This window comes from Pseudorca crassidens, chromosome 2 (assembly GCF_039906515.1).
Source record: "Pseudorca crassidens isolate mPseCra1 chromosome 2, mPseCra1.hap1, whole genome shotgun sequence".
In the NCBI taxonomy this organism is placed as follows: domain Eukaryota; kingdom Metazoa; phylum Chordata; class Mammalia; order Artiodactyla; family Delphinidae; genus Pseudorca; species Pseudorca crassidens.
Window position 1 is genome coordinate 150,825,415 of NC_090297.1, and position 20,630 is coordinate 150,846,044.

Consider the following 20,630-nt stretch of genomic DNA (forward strand, 5'->3'; position numbering starts at 1 on the left):
TTCTTTTCGCTTCATCATCCTCAAGGCTGGCTTCTACTCTCACGTTTGCCCAAGGACTGCAGGATGATCACTGCTGCTCTGTCTGTCACATCTGTGCTCCAAGCAAGAAGGGCAAGTCCAAAGGGTGTACTTACTAGTAGAATCAACCCTTTAAAGAGCTTTCCTGTTGCCCCACCTATTATTGGCCACCCCTGTCTATAAAAGACATTGCCTTCCCAATAATGCAGAGGTTAAATATTGGATAGGCAAATCTTAATCTCTGCCAGACCAAGTGAACATGAGCATAAAGGTATTACTAAGACTTAGGTGGCTAAGACTTTGGGATGCCTGCCAACTCCTAGAATAGGACCGTAATGTTTGGCAGATCTAGCCTTTAGTTTGCTGCTTGATTGATTGATTCAACAAAGTTAAGGACTTACTCTGTACTAGGCACTGGAGTTATAGTAGTGAACGAGATAGACATGGTCCCTGTCCTCAAAGAGTTTATAGGCTAATGGGAAAGAATTAGGTTTTAAATAAATAAATTTTAAATGTGTTGAACATTAAGAAAAGGAGAAGTAGAGAGTGCTCGGGATTGTGTAATAGGAAAGACTCCCGAGGGGTATGACACGATGTATACGTTGAGATTTAAAGGACCTTGGGAATTAGCCGTGTTAGAAAGATAGGGATGAGTTAGTCAGGTTAGAAAGAGGGGGAGGAATGTTCTAGGCAGATTGACTCCCAGTCTGTTAAGAGTTCTTTCTTCATCTACTAGTTGTCTTATTTCTTCATCAGAGGGAATTAATGGGAGTTTCCAAAGCAACAAAAGGGACTAAATATTCTTTTTTATCTAAAATGGCTAAAAGAAAAAATAAATAAATAAAAATAAATAAAATGGCTAAAAGGACTGCCATCCTTTCTACTTACTTGTTTTTTCACTCTCTCTGGACAAGTGCCTGCCTGCATAGGCTGCACCAGGGAGTGTTGGTAACCAAGGAAGGAGGTGGACACATGATTGGGGCATACCGAAGTTCAGTTGCCCCATCATAGATCTGGATTTTGGTCTCAGTGTGGGACTTTGGGGAGGCAAGGATTGGTTCTGACCCTGAAGTGCTGATATGACCCCCTTCCCCTTCTAGGAAGTGGACATTGTGGTAGCACCGTGCCAAGGCCTCCGGCCCACAGTGGATGTTCTGGGTGACTTGGTGAATGATTTCTTGCCTGTGATAACCTATGCACTCCACAAAGATGAACTCTCTGAAAGGGATGAGCAAGAGCTTCAGGAAATCCGAAAGTATTTCTCCTTTCCCGTATTCTTTTTCAAAGTGCCGAAGCTGGGCTCGGAGATAATCAGCTCCTCCACCAGAAGAATGGAGAATGAAAGATCACCACTCCATCGCCAGCTAACTGACCTGGGCTATCTGAGCAGCAGTCACTGTAACTGTGGGAACCCCAGCCAGGACACCAAAGCTCAGAGCGTGTTGGTGGAGCAAAGTGAGAAGCTGAGACACTTGAACACATTTTCTCACCAGGTGCTACAGACTCACCTGGTGGACGCAGCCAAGGCCCTGAACCTGGTGCACTGCCGCTGCCTCGACATCTTTATTAACCAGGCCTTTGACATGCAGCGGGACCTGCAGATTACTCCCAAACGTCTAGAATATACACGAAAAAAGGAGAATGAGTTGTACGAATCACTGATGAATATTGCCAACCGAAAGCAGGAGGAAATGAAGGACGTGATCGTTGAGACGCTTAACACCATGAAGGAGGAGCTTCTGGATGATGCTGCCAACATGGAGTTTAAAGGTAGGTCCTAGAGAACTTGGTAGGGCGCGGGGACTACAGCATCCTCTAACTCTTTTCCAGCTGGAAGTTGAGTTCATTAATTCTGAAGCCCAAAGGAACCTCAGGATCATCTCACCTATCCCCACTGTCATTAGCAGGAGCCCACCTTAAATCATTTAGCCAAGGTGGCATCTTTTGTTCTGAGAGACCTTCCTGGAAGATTCCACCATCATTCCTTCCTAGGACTGTTAGTCCAGCTTTTGGTAAATTCATCCCAATAGTGCTCTTTAGTCTCCCGTTTATATCTGTATCCCCTTGGCCTTGATAAAACTGGAGAAGAGCTGCTTGAAGAATGTCACTGAGTCATGCTTCAACCCTGGCTCCTTTGGCATGGCCCATGCTTCTTTGTCTGTTCTTTTTTGTGTGTCATGGTCTCATTTTCTTTTCAGGCTGCTCCTGAGACCTAACTCAGAAGGATTTCCCAAAGTAGCGGTTTTGGCTTTTCTGGCATTCCCATTCTTCATGAATGACTGTTAACAAAACTGGGCCAAATGCTTAGTCTGGTCTTTTGGTGTCTGAGGTTTAGATGCTACTGACTTGGTATACTGTCTTCTGCATGAACATTAGCTCTACTACCTATTAATTAAAGTACGTGGTTTGCAAGTTACCCTTTAGGTTCTCAGTCATGGCTATGCATCCAAATAACCTGGGAGGCTTTTTGAAAATGTAGATGCTTGAGACCATTAAAGACCGCTCCAGACCTACTAATCAGCATTTCTGACATGGGACCTAGCCTCAGTTTTTTGTCTTTGTTTTTTTCTAAAACAACCTCCCTAGGTGGATTCTGCTTATTGCCATTTTCTAGATGAGGAAACTCAGGCTTAGACAGGTTAAGTACTTTGCTCAAGGTCACACAGCTACTAAATAGTAGCGGCAGAATTTGAATCTAGACAGTCTGATTCCTGAGCCCATACTCTTAATTTCCATGCTTTACTGCTTCTTAATCTATTCCCAGTGACCGATGCTACCATCTTCCTGGGAACCAGCTTCAAAACCTCAGCATGGGGACTTCCCTGGTGGTCCAGTGGTTAAGACTCTGCGCTTCCAATGCAGGGGGCACGGGTTTGATCCCCGGTCGGGGAGCTAAGATCCCACGTGCTGCGCAGCTCGGCCAAATAAAAAAAATAAAAATAAAAAAATTTTAAAAAGTAAAAAAAAAGTCTTAAACAAAAACCTCAGCATGGTCTTTAACTGTTTTCTTTCTCTTGTCCCCGTATCCAGTCAGTCGCCAAGTCCTGCTGAGTCTTCTTCCCTATTTCATATATACCTTTGCTTCTCTATTCCTTCCTCTTTAGTCTAACTGAACTACTGTTACCTGACTGATCTCACTGAGATCTTTCTCTCCTTTCCCCAGTTCATCTTTATTGGCTCTATTTCTACAGACTGAGTTAAGACTCCTTTAGCCTAGTATTCAAGATCTTCCAAAGCCTAACCCTTTCCAACTTTCTCAGTCTTATTTCCCACTATGCACCTTCCTGTAATTTCTTTTTTGGTTGGTTTCAACTGCTTCCTGTCCTCTGTATGCTTCCTTTATTCTATTTTATTTTTTTTTGCTTATGCCCTGCCCTAAACCTGAATCTCTTTTATTTGTGAATTTTCAAATCCTACCTACCCTTCAAGGCCTCTTCCAAATAACATTTTTCATGAAGTTGTCTTTAATTTTCTTAGCTAATAATGATTGCAGTTCATCTGAACTCCCATAGAATTTCATCTGGAACTGAAATTTCTGGTATATTTCACTTTTTATCTTATTATTATAGTTGTTTATGTTCCTCTATTTTCTCAAATCCTAGAAATGAAGAACAGGATCTGGGTCTTTATTCATCACTATATCCCTTGCAGCAAATAACAGAGTCTGTGTATAGTATATCTTTGGAGAATGAATGAGTGTGTGAGTGATGGTATATGTTTGTCACACTTATAGATACAAAGGAAATATACTTTAGCAAGCATAGCATGCTTGATTTCTTATAGGTCTTTCTAAAGATGAACAAAGATCCCTCTTTGGCGAATTCCCATTGTAGGGAGGAGTTGCTGAGAAGTGCTCACTTGCAGTGGAAATCCTAGGAAATCTTCTGAATGTTTAATTTAATTCAGTGCCTGAATAAAAGACACTGGAGCATCAATGCCAGCATCAGAGTAGACATGATAAAGGGTTGTCAGGGCAGGTAGGTTGAGCAGTCAGTGAAAACATTTGATTGTCTATCATGTACCAGGTAATCATGTTTGGTACCTGGGGCACAGTGGTTAGTTCAGATGTGGAGTAACTGGGAACAAGTACATCAAATGTCTGGCTCTGTTAACTACATCATGGACTTGTGGTTCTACTTACCTAGTTGGCTACATCTTAGACAGGACTTACGTGCTGCTTCTTACCTTGTTCTAATACATTCTGGGTATCCTTCAGGCAATGACAAGTAGATTTAGAAGAGAGCTGCCACATATCCTATGGAGCCAGATTTTTTTTTTTTAATTTATTTTTTGGCTGTGTTGGATCTTCGTTTCTGTGTGAGGGCTTTCTCTAGTTGTGGCAAGCGGGGGCCACTCTTCATCGCGGTGCGCGGGCCTCTCACTATCGCGGCCTCTCTTGTTGCGGAGCACAGGCTCCAGACGCGCAGGCTCAGTAGTTGTGGCTCACAGGCCTAGTTGCTCCGCGGCATGTGGGATCTTCCCAGACCAGGGCTCGAACCCGTGTCCCCTGCATTAGCAGGCAGATTCTCAACCACTGCGCCACCAGGGAAGCCCCGGAGCCAGATTTTTATTACTGATTTTTGTTTGTTTTAAAATAAAGGTAATGCATGCACACTAGGTATCATGACATACATACTTTATAAATTATTTATTTTTTGAAAAGATAGTACCTATAAACGTGGTACTTTACTCAAAGATAAAAAGATACTGTCTCCTAGTCATCTAGTTTTCCTCTATATGTTCTTCTGCCCTTGCTTTTTCACTTACCCCATATCTTAGAGATCTTTCCATAAATGTGCAGAGAAATTTGTCTTCTTCTAATAGATATACCTTAATTTATTTAACTGTTCCCCTACTGCTGGATATGTAGGCTGTTTCTTGCTTTCTTTTCTTTTTTTAAATAAATTTATTTATTTTATTTATTTATTTTTGGCTGCATTGTGTCTTTGTTGCTGCGCGTGGGCTCTCTCTAGTTGCGGTGAGTGGGGACCACTCTTCGTTGTGGTGCACGGGCTTCTCATTGCGATGGGCTCTCCTATTGCGGAGCATGGGCTCCAGATGCACAGACCTCAGCAGTTGTAGCACACGGGCTCAGTAGTTGTGGCTCGTTGGCTCCAGAGTGCAGGCTCAGTAGTTGTGGTTCACGGGCCCAGCTGCTCCACAGCCATGTGGGATCGTCCCAGGCCAGGGCTCGAACCTGGGTCCCCTGCATTGGCAGGCGGATTCTTATCCACTGCACCAACAGGGAAGCTCCTTTCTTCCTTCCTTTCTTCCTTTCCTCCCTCCCTCCCTTTCCTCCCTCCCTCCCTCCTTCCCTTCCTTCCTTCCTTCCTTCTTTCTCTTCCTTCCTCCCTCTTTCTTTCTTTCGTTCCTTTCCTTTCCTTTCTTTTCCTTTCCTTTCCTTTCTTTCTCTCTTTCTCTCTCAGAGTATACTGCATTGATCATCATTGTGCATGCATGTATTTGAGACTTGTAAGGGTATATTTCTAGAAAAATAATTCCTAGAAGCAGAAACAGTAGTTGGGGCAAAGGGTGTATAGATTTCTTTTGTTTATTGGTTGGTTAGCTTAAATTTTTGATAGATATTGCCAGATTTCTTCCAAAGAGGTAGTACCAATATAAGTTTCTAACATTAGAGAGGGCCTTTTTAGGAGGGAATTTTTATAGGTGATTTGTCTTCTCTTAAGTTCTTCTGTCCTCTGGTTTGCAAAACAGACTTTTCTAATCCTGAGAGCTAGTAGCATAGTGGGGACAACGTTCCAGTTTTACTTTTTATTTCTCTAGTAGTTGATTAAAATTGAATTCTTGACTCTTGGATTTTTCTCATTAATATGCTAGGAAGTGTGAATTATTACAAAGATAAGAGGCTTTGGAATCCATGAGCTTTGGATTCAAATGCTAGCTATATTACTTCCTAACTGTACCATCCCTTCCCAGTACCCACTTTATTCTCTCTTTGAGGCTTTTTCCTGACATATAAAATATAACCAGTAATATACCCCTGACAGTGTTGTTGTTGGGATTAAATTAGATTACATATGAAAAATACTTACTGTGCATTTCAAATAGTCTGCAGTCAATAAATGTTGTTTCTCCTCTTCTATAAATGTGATATAAGAGCTGACAAAATCAATAGGTTCATTCTGTACACAGTTGCTCCTTCTCACGATTCTTAGATGCCTTAAGTAGTTGAGGATTGCTTGGCCCATGGTCATACTGAGAGTCAGTTTGTCAGCCATATGCGTTTAGTAGCTGTTGTTCATGGTAGCTCCTTGGGTCTGACTTGGGAGCTGCCTTTATTCAGTGTGCCTTCCCCTTCCCCTCACAGCCAACTAGCTTTTTGCTCTGCCTCCGTAGATGTCATTGTCCCTGAGAATGGAGAACCAGTGGGCACCAGAGAGATCAAATGCTGCATCCGACAGATCCAGGAACTCATCATCTCCCGGCTTAATCAAGCAGTGGCTAACAAGCTGATCAGCTCTGTGGATTACCTACGTGAGAGCTTCGTCGGAACGCTGGAACGGTGTCTGCAGAGCCTGGAGAAGTCTCAGGATGTCTCGGTTCACATCACCAGTAATTATCTCAAACAGGTACTCAAAGGGTAGTTAAGAGCGTGTCACAGATAACACATGAAACAGAATCCACCCACGAACCCAGCTTCAAGTTAGTCAAGAATTTCCCTTTCAACTTTTTGCCAGTCCAGTTTGAATTCTATTTTATTTTCCTATCTCATGACCACTGTCCGTGGGAGGTGCTTGTGAACGGTCAAATTGCAGTTAAGTCAATGAGCAAGAAGATGAAGATGAAGTAAAGGAGCCCAAATAGTCACCAGATAGATGATCAGCCTGCATTGACTCTGCACATACACTGAGGGATAGATTTGGGAACCTTGAAACTGCACCATGTTCTTGAAATAAATATCATTTATTACAATTTTTTTTTTTTTTTTTTTTTTTTTGCGGTACGCGGGCCTCTCACTGCTGTGGCCTCTCCCGTTGCGGAGCACAGGCTCCGGACGCGCAGGCTCAGCGGCCATGGCTCACGGGCCCAGCCGCTCCGCGGCACGTGGGATCTTCCCGGACCCGGGCACGAACCCGTGTCCCCCGCATCAGCAGGCGGACTCCCAACCACTGCGCCACCAGGGAAGCCCCATTGATTGCATTTTTAATTAGCCACTCTACTCAGGGAATATTGACTTTCGTTTGTGTACTCTCTTTCAGATCTTAAATGCTGCCTATCATGTTGAAGTCACATTTCACTCAGGGTCCTCAGTTACAAGGATGCTGTGGGAGCAAATCAAACAGGTAGATGTTGTTTAGGGAAGTGTTTTTCAGCCCCTAGTTGGCTTATGTGAATCTGGTCGCTCCAACAGAAACTGACGTCTAGGGTGTCTGTCCTAAACAAACTGATGTCTGTCAGGGCAAGTGGCCATTTGTCGTGGTTTGCCTGCCTGGGAGAATCCTGGTTTATGCCTGTTCTGAAATAATTATTAACAGTGCCCCCTTTAACTCTTAAAAGTGATGTGTCTAAATGATATTTTATGGAGCCATAAAACCCTGCTTCATTATCTTCTTCATATTTCTTTTTCCCAACCTAAGTGTTTTCTCAGAAGCAGGCTTTGTTGCCAGAGGCCATGAGTGCGGTTTCCTTTCTGATGTTCCATCTGACTCTTCCGTAGAGTTATTTGCTGTGTTTAGAAAGGGGTTTATCAGGCACCCCCAGTACTGAGTGTAATGTATTGATCTGTGAGCACGCAGACTAGGCCTAGTGTTCTTTGATGCTTTCCGCTGGGCTGAGCCCCGATTCTGAGGTAGATGGAATTGGAGAGGAGTGCTGGACTTCATACAGCTCTTATCTTAAGATCCTGGCCTAACGAGTGGGTAACCCAGAGAGGGAGGGGTGTTGGTTCTTCCTGGTGGTTCCCGTCTCCCATCCCTCAGTGTTCTCACTGTCCTCACCCTGACAGATCATCCAGCGCATCACATGGGTGAGCCCACCTGCCATCACACTAGAGTGGAAGAGAAAGGTGGCCCAGGAAGCCATCGAGAGCCTCAGCGCCTCCAAGCTGGCCAAGAGCATTTGCAGCCAATTCCGGACTCGGCTCAACAGTTCTCATGAGGCCTTTGCAGCCTCCTTGCGGCAGGTGGGTATATAGGAAAGGACATACAGCTGGATCAATCGGAGAGGAACCTCATCCACTGTGGAATGTTTCATCTACTGCTGTCTACATAATTTTTAAAAAGTCATCAGTATATTTCCTTTCTATTCTGTTAAAGGATAATGCTAAGTTACAGGTTGTTTCATCAGTAACTTTTTCATGTGGATATTTCTCTAACTCTAGAGAGAATGGAGGGAACTCAATTAATGTCTCCCCACTTCACTGAGTGAGGAATGAAAATCGAGGGGTAGGCATTTTATATGAGTTTATATAGTATTTTAGGGATGAGTGACAGAAAGGGATGACATTCCAACTTCCATAGTAGTTTGCAGTTATGTGACATCTGCGTATCCCTTTGGGGTGTGCGCGTGTGCATGTGTACATGTGTGTGGAGGGGAGGGTGGGTAGACGTGATTATGCATCCAGGAAGAAAAAGTATTCCTTAATGAATGCTCACGGTCTGCCAATCTCTGAGCTATGTTACATATATCTTATTTAATTCTCACAGGTATCCTCATGAGGTAGATATTATTATCCCCATATAATAGGTGAGGAAGCCAGAGCTGGGGACCTGATAAGTCATATTTCTTTCTTCTTTTTCCTTCCCAGCTGGAAGCTGGCCACTCAGGCCGGTTGGAGAAAACTGAAGATCTATGGCTGAAGGTTCGGAAAGACCATGCTCCCCGCCTGGCCCGCCTTTCGCTGGAAAGCCGTTCTTTACAGGATGTCTTGCTGCATCGTGAGTCCTTATTTTTTTTCCCTAGTAAATTGGAGGAGGAAGGTTCTGGATACCTGACATCCTCATGTCCAACCCTGGAGAACCCCAGTGTCTAAAGCTGCTTCCTTGTGAAGCTGCCTAAACACCCATTGATGTGTTTTTGAATTTCTGATGAAGTCTGTTTGGTCCTGCTATTTATATAGTTCAAATAACACAACCAAAGTTTATTCAAATTAAACCAGTTAGGTTACTACTGGTTTAGAAAACATCCAAATTTCTTCCCCTGGCATAATTATGACTTCCTGCTTCTAGGCAGGTCCACGTCTAAGAATCTTAGGGAGGTTGCCCAGCAAGTTCCCATCCTTCCTGCCTTATCTCTGTCTCTGTACCTTATAGGTAAACCTAAACTGGGACAGGAACTGGGCCGGGGCCAGTATGGTGTGGTGTACCTGTGTGACAACTGGGGGGGACACTTCCCTTGTGCCCTCAAGTCAGTTGTCCCTCCAGATGAGAAGCACTGGAATGACCTAGCTTTGGAGTTCCACTACATGAGGTGGGTTCTGGTCTCATTCATCTTCGTGGGGAACGATCCAGAGAAGAAGCTTAGAAGCCTGGTATAAATTTTGTACCAAGAGCTATAGTAAACCTTGTCTCTCCATTCCTATGTCTCAAAATGTTGTAGACCAGTATTCCAGTGTCTGGCCCAGAAATGTGCTCTCTTCAAGGCCTTTCCTGCCTCTACCTGCCCTTTCCCCACCATCCTAATTTTTCAGACCCATCCTTCCATTTGACTTTCTTCCTTAGTCCTTAAGGCCTGTCAGTTTTTAGATTCCATAATTCTCTGTCCTCGTTAGAGAGGCCATTCTCTTTGCCCTCTCGCTGTACTGAGGGCTATTACCTCTGGGCCTGGACTCTGCACGGTCTCAGGGTTATTTCTTCCACTGTAGTGACATGCTATGCAAGGTTAGCTCTAGCCCAGACCTTTCCGCTCCTCACCAGGTCTCTGCCGAAGCATGAGCGATTGGTGGATCTGCACGGCTCCGTCATCGACTACAACTATGGTGGTGGTTCCAGCATCGCTGTGCTGCTCATTATGGAGCGGCTGCACCGGGACCTCTACAGTGGGCTGAAGGTGAGGCAGGGCAAGGAGGGAGTGAGGTCCAGCTGGCAGCCAGATCCACAGGTTCCTTTCTGGCCTTTCCTCCTTTCTTCTTTATTCAGAGCCTCTAGCTCTCATAAGACAATGTTGGAGTAATCAAGCTTTATTACCTTCATTTCCAAAAAACCTTAAAAATGTCTCAGAACATGTTTTTTTGCCCAGTTTATATCCAGAATACTGCAGTTCACCACTTTTACCTCTCGTGGTAGTGTAAAAATCTAGACTACACAGAAGAGCAGAAAAGCTTTCTATAACTCTGCTATTCTTTCTCTTTTTTCGTTCTCAGTGAACTAAGCTAGTTTTTATTGTCAACAAATATTTATTAGTGACTACTTTGTACAAGGCCCTGCATTAAGCAACATAAGGGGATGTCAAAAAGTATAATTGGCCAGGGGCTTTTAAAAGAATTGTAGGGACTTCCCTGGTGGTGCAATGGTTAAGAATCCACGGATTCGATCCCTGGTCTGGGAAGATCCCACATTCCGCGGAGCAACTAACCCCCACGCCACAACTACTAAGCCCGTGTGCTGCAACTACTGAAGCCCACGTGCCTAGAGCCCGTGCTCTGCAACAAGAGAAGCCAGCGCGATGAGAAGCCCGCGCACCACAATGAAGAGTAGCCCCTGCTCACCACAACTAGAGAAAGCCCGCACGTAGCAATGAAGACCCAACACAGCCAAAAATAAATTCAAAAAAAATTTTTAAAAATAAAATAAAATAATTGTAGTCAGTGAATATTTCATGAACAGGTGGCATTTGAGTTGGATAAATGAACCCTGATGGGTAAAAGTTGGGCAGATGGAAAGAAGAGGTCATACCGGGGGAAGGAATAGCTTAGTGCCCAGAACATTTGAAGGACACTGACTGTGTTGGAAGAGCTGGTTCATTTGGGGAATAGAGGGGAGATAATATGCAAAGAAATGTTGGGAACAAATTATAGAAGACCAAAAACGTTAAAAGTTCCATAGCATTCAAATTCTGCCGTAGACAGTGAGAAGTGGAAGATTTTGAATGAAGGTGAAATACCCTCAGTTGGATGTTGAGTTCCCCTCATCTAAAACAGCCACCAGCGGGGAAATAGAGAGGTTTCTTTTGTTTGTCCTCTACATTGGAGCTGGAAAAGCTAACCCCAGAGTATCTGGTAGGTCCCTTCTCACAGGTGCCTCTTGTACCAGTTTATATGGAATAAGACAGAAGAATCCTCAGAAATGCTTGCAGGAGCCATGAGAAATCAATATGGTGAATAAAATGACTCTGCAAGCGGCTTTCCTTCTTCATTTCAGGGGAGTTAAGCTAAGTACCATGTGATGCTTTTCCATAAGTGGGTTAGACAACCATATATGGGCTTTTGGATGAGTGATATAACATTCTCCAGAATTCAAGAGACCCTAAATTGGAGGCTTGGTAGAAGTAAGATGGGTGACTTTGGTATTTGAATCCATAAAACCAAAGGCTAACCAGTCCTACAAAGCAATGGAAGTAAATCTGCCTGAGAGTCCTAGAAATACTCACTTTGAGCCTCTAAGGCAGTTCTAGAGTTTGTTCAGGGTTAGAGATGCACTCATGCCTTCAGGCGTTTGGTTGTAGCTCTCCTAGTCACATTTGGGGATCATCCGGCTGGCCTAAGTGCTGCCTCCAAGGGATCTGACCTGGCCTTTATGGCTTGCCCTTCCTTGCTTTTCCTTTATTTCCCTCTCCTGACTGCCTTCTTCTTCCCTTATTCTCATCCACTTTTCTGTCCTTGTGTACCCTAGTGTGGTCAGTCTTTCAGTATCTCACAGAAGGAACTCTTCGTTGGTATAAGCAAGTTGGATTGAGGTGTTGTCTTCTTAGTGACAGGTAAACCCTTTTGTCTCCCCAAGGCTGGGCTGACCCTGGAGACCCGTTTGCAGATAGCCCTAGATGTGGTGGAAGGAATCCGCTTCCTGCACAGCCAGGGACTTGTCCACCGTGATATCAAACTGAAGAATGTGCTGGTAAGTAAGAGCTGTTTCCCCAAGATAACTCCCTGTCTCTATGTGTAAGTGACCTTTGGAGGGAGGTACACATGAATGTAAATTCGGTCACAGGAAAAGACTGTGACCAGTTAACAGCAGAGTGGATGGATGGTATCTTGGACTTGAAGCTTAGGGAGGAGTTGCATCATAGGCCTAGCTTATTTTGCTTAAGATTTTTTTCTCCCAACACTGTTGAGAAAATTTAAACTTACAGAAAAGCTAAAAGAGTGGTACAATGAAGACCCACATACTGTTCACCCAGATTCATATTCTGTTTCCTATTGTAGTCTCTCTTTGTTTCTCTCTCTCTTTCTTCACACACACACATACACACACACACACATTTTTTACTGAACTATATGAGAGTAACTTGCAGATAAAACTTTACTCCTATATACTTCAGCTTGTATCTTCTAAGGAAAAGGACATTCTTCCACTTAATTAAAATGCCATTATTCACACCCAAGAAGTTTAAATTGAGACAATATTATTAGTTAATACACAGTCTATATTAACATTTTCCAGTTGTCCCAAATATGTTCAACTATCCCAAATATGGTCTATTTGTTTGTTTGGCCCAAGATCCAATCCAAGGATCATACAGTGCATTTTGTCATGTTTCTTTAGCCTCTTAATCTAGAATAGTCCTGCCTTTTTTTGCTTTTGTGACATTGATATTTTTGAGGATTCCAGGTCTTGTTATTGCTTAGGGTTTGAGATGCTGGATGAGGACTGAGATGGGTAAACACACCTTAAAAGGTAAGATAGTCATGAACCTACCAGTCCTGTTATCTAAATTATAAAGAATCTTTTGACATACTCCTTTTGAAAATATATTGGATTATCACTGAAGTGTCTCTGGCAACACTTAAATGATATATAAAGAGGGCTTCCCTGGTGGCGCAGTGGTTGAGAATCCGCCTGCCAATGCAGGGGACACAGGTTCGAGCCCTGGTCTGGGACGATCCCACATGCCGTGGAGCAACTAAGCCTGTGAGCCACAACTACTGAGCCCACGTGCCACAACTACTGAAGTCCGCACGCCTAGAGCCCGTGCTCCGAAACAAGAGAAGCCACCACAATGAGAAGCCCACGCACCATAACGAAGAGTAGCCCCCGCTCGCCGCAACTAGAGAAAGCCCGCTTGCAGCAATGAAGACCCAACACAGCCAAAAAATAAATAAATATATTTTAAAAAATGATATATAAAGATGATAGCAGTTTTGGGGGGAGGGAAATATCTTCCTAAAATTCTAGGCTGAAACCTAAGAGGCTTGTCAATAGCCAAATGAGACAGATTTTTTTTTTAATTTTTATTTTTATTGAAGTATAGTTGATTTATAATATGTTAGTTTCTGGTGTACAGCAAAATGATTCAGTTCTACATATATATTCCTTTTCATATTCTTTTCCATTTTATGTTATTACAAGATATTGAATGTAGTTCCCTGTGTTATACAATAGGATCTTGTTGTTTATCTGTTTTATATATAGAAGTTGTTATATGCTAATCCCAAACTCCTAATTTATCCCTCCCCTACCCCCTTTCCTCTTTGGTAACCATAAGTTTGTTTTCTATATCTGTGAGTCTGCTTCTGTTTTGTAAATAAGTTCATTTGTATCATATTTTAGGTTCCACATAGAATTGATACCACATGGTATTTGTCTTTTTCTGTCTGACTCACTTCACTTCTTTTGATAATCTCTAGTTCCATCCATGTTACTGTACTATTTCATTCTTTTTTATGGCTGAGTAGTATTCCATTATATATATATATGTGTGTGTGTGTGTGTGTGTATATATATATATATATATATATATATATATATATATACATATATACACATCTTCTTTATCTGTTCACCTGGGACAGATTTATTGTCTTGGACCTCAGGAAAGGAAACTAGAGGGAATTAAAAAACCCTCCTCAGCTGACTAGAGGACCTCAACCTTCTTATTTAGCAACTTCCTGCCCTGGGTTCTGGAGGTCAGAGGAGAATAATCAGGAACTAATAATACTTTCCTCAGTGCCCTTCATTTATTCATTCTTCCAAGATTTGCTAAGCTCCTGATATGTGCTAGGCACTATGCTAAGTGCTGGGGGTACAAAGATGAAAAAGGCAGTCCTTGCCATCAGGTTGTTTACAGTATGGGGAGAAGACAGTAATGGGAGTGAATCTAGAGACAGGGAGAATAGAGGCAGAGTTGATTAAGTACTGCTGTGAGGTAGATGCCTACTTTTGAGCTTGGGTATGCAGCTGAGCGCTACGTGCAGGACCAGGCATAGGATGACTCTCACCCTGCTTTGTTGGCAGTTGGACAAGCAGAACCGTGCCAAGATCACTGACTTAGGATTCTGCAAGCCAGAGGCCATGATGTCAGGCAGCATTGTGGGGACACCAATTCATATGGCCCCTGAACTTTTCACAGGTAAGCTGGAGGGCAGGGAGTGGGTTTGGGCAGGGCTCCGTGTTTTAACCAAGTGCTACCCTTTGGGCTAAGTAGTATCCACAAGTACTACTGGCAGTTCTGGCACAGGCAGGGGAGAAACCAGAACAGGGGAAACCTAAGACAAGTAGGGGGACAAGTGAAGAGGTAAAGGGGCAAGAAAGAAAAGTGTAAATGGGAGTCACCAACTGTTGTTTTGGATGTCTCTCTGGGCTATTAGTGCCATCATTGCCATAGTCAACCAATTATTTAATCCTAAAGTATTGATTGAATAACTCCTATATAATAAGAGTTGTCCTCTATCATTAAAGAACTTACAGTTGACAGAGATATATTGAGAGGTAAAATAATTAAGAAGCAGTATAAGACAACATGTGATTAAGTGCTACATAATGTTGGTGTTCAGAGAAGAAATGTTAGATGGTTTTGTGGTAGAGGTGAAATTCTGGATAGAAACTGAATGAGATCTGGAAAATTTGGTAGGTGGGAAGGGAAGTCAATATATTTATTAATATATTCTTTGAGCTAGGCACTGTGGGTATGTTATATCATATATTTTGTTCCATTTAATCCTCATGACAATTCTGTGGTGACACTGATGCATTTTTATGTCCATGTCATGGATTAAGTTGAGGCCAGATTGATGAAGAAACCCACCCCAAAACACTGAGCTAGACGTAATGAGGCTGGGATTGGAATTTAGGCCTTTCTGTCTCTAGAGTCCAACCATGTTAAGTAGGAGAGAAAATTCTGGAGGCTGGGGGAGAGGAAATAGGAGCAAAATTGCCGATTAGAAATAAGCATGACAGGAAAGAAATCAGTGTGGGAAGTAATAGCAAACAAGTTGGAGATAAGATATATTTGAGCTTGAAATTTATGCAGTGGAGTGAAGGCTTGATGTGAAAGAAGTAAGGAGCTATTGGGCTTTTGAACAGGTGAGGGATGAAAAGAGATGTTCATGGAAATGTTTAGTAGCAGTAGGTAAGGCAGATTGAGTGGCAAGAGCCACGTAGGGAGACCAGTGGTGGAGACCAGACCTAGGATTAAGTTGGTAGTAGTGCTGAAACAAAAAATGTTACAGATTTGAGATCAATTCAGAGGAAGGATGGGCGAGATTTTGTAATTAACTTGATATGGGTGATGAACAGGAAGGAATGACTAAAAGATGACTCTGAGGTTTTGAGCCTGAATGGATGAGGAAGGTTGCGTCATCGCCAGGGAAGGTGGAAAGGGAATGGCAGGTCACTTGTTAGTATTGGTAAGACTTAAAATTAGCAATTTATAATATTTGGATTTCTCTCATTAGCCACAAGTCTTCCCCCAACCCTTCATTGAGTGATACATATAAGGATTAGGAGTTAGTTGGATAGCTGTAGTCCTACGCACATTGAAAAGAAATAGACAGTCATCATTTTTCTTTCCCTGACTTTTAAAAAAATTTCTATTCCCACTTTTATTATTTTATCTTGGCTACTTCATATTTAAATTCATTTGATTATTTCTACTGCAGTTCACCCTACTGCTGTAAAAATAATCTTTCTAAAATATTTTCTTCATGTCACCTCCTGCTCTAAAGGATAAATGACTCCTGCTGCCCATCAAATCCAGACTCTTCTGTCCGACTTTAAAAATCTTTATGTTATGGTTCCAACCTATCTACCCACCTGTATTTCCCAACTTTATTTCCCTAACATGACCTTTCAGGATTAATCTTTTTGATTGTCCCATTAAAATGAAGGCCCGGACTTCCCTGGTGGTACAGTGGTTAAGAATCCGCCTGCCAATGCAGGGGACATGGGTTCAATCCCTGGTCCGGGAAGATCCCACATGCCGCAGAGCAACTAAGCCCGTGAGCCACAACTACTGAGCCTGTGCTCTAGAGCCTGTGAGCCACAACAGCTGAGCCCGAGTGCTGCAGCTACTGATGCCCGCGTGCCTGGAGCCGGTGCTCCGTGACAGGAGGAACCACCGCAATGAGAAGCCCGTGCACCCCAGCGAAGAGTGGCCCCTGCTTGCTGCAACTGGAGAGGACCCGTGTGCAGCAACCAAGACCCAACACAGCCAGAAATGAATGAATGAAAGAATAAATCAATTTATTTATTTTAAAAATAAAAAAGTACTTCACACAAACAATAATGAAATACAAAATATAATGACTATCAGTGAAATATAAAATAAATAAAATAAAATAAAAGGCCTGTTTTCCTTCCCCTTTGTCAGGTTCTAGTCTTGGCTCTTTCAATCTTTAGCCCTCCCAGTGCCATAGTTTTCCGTATTATAAAATGGGCATTATAAATGTGTCCTGCCTAACAGGGTTGTTATAAGAGATAATGGGCATTAAAGGCTTTAGGAAAGAATGTGTAAAGGCCTCTGCAGATGCAAGTTAGTGGTGATGCTGTTGATTCCCTCCCTGGCTCACTACTTGTCACCCTTTCTTGCTGTAGGGAAGTATGATAATTCTGTGGATGTCTACGCTTTTGGCATTCTTTTCTGGTATATCTGCTCAGGCTCTGTCAAGCTCCCTGAGGCATTTGAGAGGTGTGCCAGCAAAGACCATCTCTGGAACAATGTGCGGAGAGGTAAGAACCACGAGCCTTGCTTTGCCCTGACTCCCCAGAAGAGAGCAGACTGAGACCAGGCACTGCTGCAGCGGCCTCCTGTCCTCCTCTCTGGCCACTCCACAGCAGGACCTCATAAACGTTTAAACCATCATGGAATCCAGAAAGGACATTTAAGTCAAACCTCTGCTTCCAGGCAGCGTGGTTCTGAACTCTCAGACAGGTTTTTATCTTTAAAATTTCTAATTCTTCAACATCCTCTGCCAGTGTATTCCAGTTTTTCATCACAGTTACTATTAGGTTCTAACCTAGATAGCTGCAGCTGAAGCCAAAGCTCACTGCATTGTGTAGCATCCTGAGCCCCAACTGGGGCCCTAGTTCCCTGGATCCTCTGCAGAGAGTGGCTCACTGATAGAGCAAAAGCCTTTCACTTCTCTGGGAAGGAGGACTGTGCTGGTTCTTCCCAGACCAAAGAAGTCATTTGTGACTCCATCAGTTTCAAGGGGACAGAGCCTGTGAGCTGATCATGCCTCTTCATTGTGTCGGTTCCCTTCTCGCCACCTCGGGTCTTATTTCCATGCTCCTCTCTCTAGGGGCCCGTCCAGAACGCCTCCCTGTGTTTGACGAGGAGTGCTGGCAGCTGATGGAAGCCTGCTGGGATGGTGACCCCTCGCAGAGACCTCTCTTGGGCATTGTCCAGCCCATGCTCCAGGGCATCATGGACCGGCTATGCAAGTCACATTCTGAGAGGCCAAACAGAGGACTCGATGATTCTACTTGAAAGCAGAGACCTTTCTCTTTCGCTCTTTCTTTCTTTCCTTCCCCTCACCTTTTGGCTATGGGAAGAATTTGACATTCATTACAGAGAGCTCCCAAGGGGACTGATGCTTGCGGGGCAACTTGAGACCTTTCCAGGCAGAGATGACTCCTGGATAGGGAAGAGTTGGATGGCTTTGAGCATATCCAGCAGTTCACTGATGCCCAAGCTGTTTCTTTAGCCAAAAAGTCAGGATAAATCTCTTCTGTATGAAATTTCAAGAAAAGTCTTACCTAGTTCCCTTTTCCAGACTGTCTTTTAACTCCAGCCATAATCGGGACTCTGTGCTCCCATAGTGGAGCCCACATTCCTAACATTCTTTGGAAGTCTTAGTTCATAGCTCCGTTTACACATGGGAGGTTAGGTTTTTCTCCACCCAGAGTCCCTTTTCAGTTTATCCCCCGTGGCTTAGTCTGCTCTCAGATACCAGTTTTCTAGCAGATTGCGCACATATTTTGCCTGAGTAGGGAGAAGCAAGGGAGGGGCTAACGCTTAGTAAGGAGATGAGTGGTTGCAGTTCATTTTTTAAAAAGTATTCTGAGAAAAGGTGCAGGTCAGCCAGAGTCCACATGTAGATATTTGGAAGTGTTATTTAAACGCTCAGCAGGCTGAGTACAGGAATACATATGTATAACACGTGTGTATACTTTGCTTTTGTTGAATAACAGTGTCTGCTAATTTGGGGTTCTTCTGTTGCTTGGCATCCATTATTTAGGTGATGCAATGCCATGAAATGTACTGTATTGTATATTACTTGGGAAGACACTAGATATTCAAAGAGGCCTGGCAGCACTTGGGCTGTAGAGGGCTCAACAAGGCCAAAGTCCTGAAGACTTTACCTCCTAGCTTTGGTTGTCTGTGCTCCCACGTGGTGAGGTGAGATTGTGGCAGGAGGAGGAAGAAGGATGGGATGAAAGAGTTACCCTCACCGTGTTCCATCCTTCTTACCAACTTAATTAGGGCAATTTACCCCAGCCTGAAAATGATTACCTGGCCATTTTTAATGTGCTTGAGGTCTGGTCGCTTCTGTTGCTTCAGAATTGAGTGACGGACCTTCCTGCAGAGCAATCAGAAGACGCGGTGGAGCCTGGGGCTCCAGAGTAGCTGCCTTAGTGCCTAGGGAGCCAGCGGCAAGGTCAGTCTGGGGGCGTTGCGGAATGCACGTCGGGGTGAGGTTTCCACAGGCATGCCCTAGTTCCCTGGATCCTCTGCAGAGAGTGGCTCATTGATTGAGCAAAAGCCTTTCACTTCTCTGGGAAGGAGGACTGTGCTGGTTCTTCCCAGACCAAAGAAGTCATTTGTGACTCCATCAGTTTCAAGGGGACAGAGCCTAGGCAGCAGCTTCTCCTAATTTTTAACACTAAAATTCAAGGAAAGAGTGAAGGGAGGGATATATTACTACCACGGATAGAAACAGGGGACTGGTAGAACTCTCAAGCAGTACCTGTCAGCTCTCCAATGCGTTTTTTTTGCATTTTCACTTGAGCTGCCAAAGAGGTGTTGACAAAGCTTTTTCCTGATCAGCAAAGTGGTTTGGGGTAGCGGGGCTGCAAAATGATAACTGCACTGAATGACACTTTATTTTTTGGCTTATTATTTAGCACTGAGAAGCCAAAAGGGATTGGTGATTATAACAGCACTTTGGGGAACAGACTCCCTCTGGCCTTGCTTTGGAGAGACGGCATGCGTGGTATTCCATCTGACTAATCAGGGAACCTCCTAAGTTCATACTGCATCAGAGTGGAATAAATGGCCCTCGAAGAGTCCATTGCCGAAAGAGTAGTTGCTTTCTTTGAGTTTTCAAAGCTTGATTTTTGGATTTGCTGGATCAAATAACCCACTTTTTCTTTAAAAGAAAAAAAAAGAGGGTTTATCCTTCTAAATGTGGGGGTGGGGTGGGTTAGGGCTAGTGTGATGTTTAAGTGGGTTAGGAGGGAGTCAACTTGAGAAACCTGTATGGCAAACTCCCTTGGGGGGTTTTAAGTACACTACTGTTCTGAAAAGGGTTTTATTTTTAACTTTATCTGCTTTGTTAACTAACATCCAGTCCACAGAGCTGACTGAAGAGACTGTGTGTGAACACCTGACACTGGGGGGACACCTTACTCAGAGGGTTGGAAAGGAAATTGGCCTGGACAGCTTGTTGTCTTTTGTCTTTATGTAATGTTTTCGTTTGTTTCAAAGGACTAATGTTTATTATTACAGTGTTAAATAAAAAGTGTAATATACTAAGTGTGTAGAATAAAAGTGCAATAACAAGAGAAAATTACTTTGGCACAAACTTCAGTTCTTACACGCTCTCCCTCCTTGTGCTACCTGTCTCTTTCCATGATATTGTTACAGCGGGACAGTGTTAACTGTGTATATTTTTAAGAGATGCAACTATGGGTTAAGTCTTCATTTAGTGTAATTTTGAATGGCTGGGTTTGGTTTTATAGAGTATTGTGTATACTTCTGGGGTGCACAAACACCAGATGTGCTGTATAATAAAGATCACATTAACGTTTTAGGTTCATATCTGTTTGGCTTTTGTTTTCCCTTAACCTCACTGTGTCTACAGAATGCTCTCTATTCCATTCCATTTCCACTGGGACCCTAGAGGTCTTTTAGTTTGCCTTGGAGATCGATGGAACATGTTACTCTCCCCCATGGATTGCTCTCGGTCTCTCGGCACTTGACATAACCACTACCAGAGGGTAAGGCCCGGGAATGGGAGGCAGGAGAGCCAAGACGGGGGCAAAGTGGTGTGATAGCAA

General features: G+C 43.4%; 1 protein-coding gene across 2 annotated transcripts in view; it reads left to right on the forward strand.

The window, feature by feature from the left end:
- Window positions 1-20,387, forward strand: part of DSTYK (dual serine/threonine and tyrosine protein kinase) — a 56,376-nt gene extending 35,989 nt beyond the window's left edge. The window contains exons 3-13 of one of the 2 annotated variants that reach the window (XM_067729257.1): window positions 1,119-1,788; window positions 6,376-6,608; window positions 7,239-7,322; window positions 7,985-8,161; window positions 8,786-8,915; window positions 9,291-9,447; window positions 9,894-10,026; window positions 11,916-12,029; window positions 14,367-14,481; window positions 17,007-17,078; window positions 17,651-20,387. In XM_067729257.1, coding sequence (XP_067585358.1) covers window positions 1,119-1,788; window positions 6,376-6,608; window positions 7,239-7,322; window positions 7,985-8,161; window positions 8,786-8,915; window positions 9,291-9,447; window positions 9,894-10,026; window positions 11,916-12,029; window positions 14,367-14,481; window positions 17,007-17,078; window positions 17,651-17,838 — 2,073 coding nt within the window. In that variant the 3' untranslated portion in view covers window positions 17,839-20,387. Of the gene's footprint in view, window positions 1-1,118; window positions 1,789-6,375; window positions 6,609-7,238; window positions 7,323-7,984; window positions 8,162-8,785; window positions 8,916-9,290; window positions 9,448-9,893; window positions 10,027-11,915; window positions 12,030-14,366; window positions 14,482-16,943; window positions 17,079-17,650 lie in introns of both variants that reach the window. The other variant, XM_067729256.1, reaches the window with a different exon arrangement.
- The last annotated feature ends 243 nt before the right edge of the window (window positions 20,388-20,630 follow it).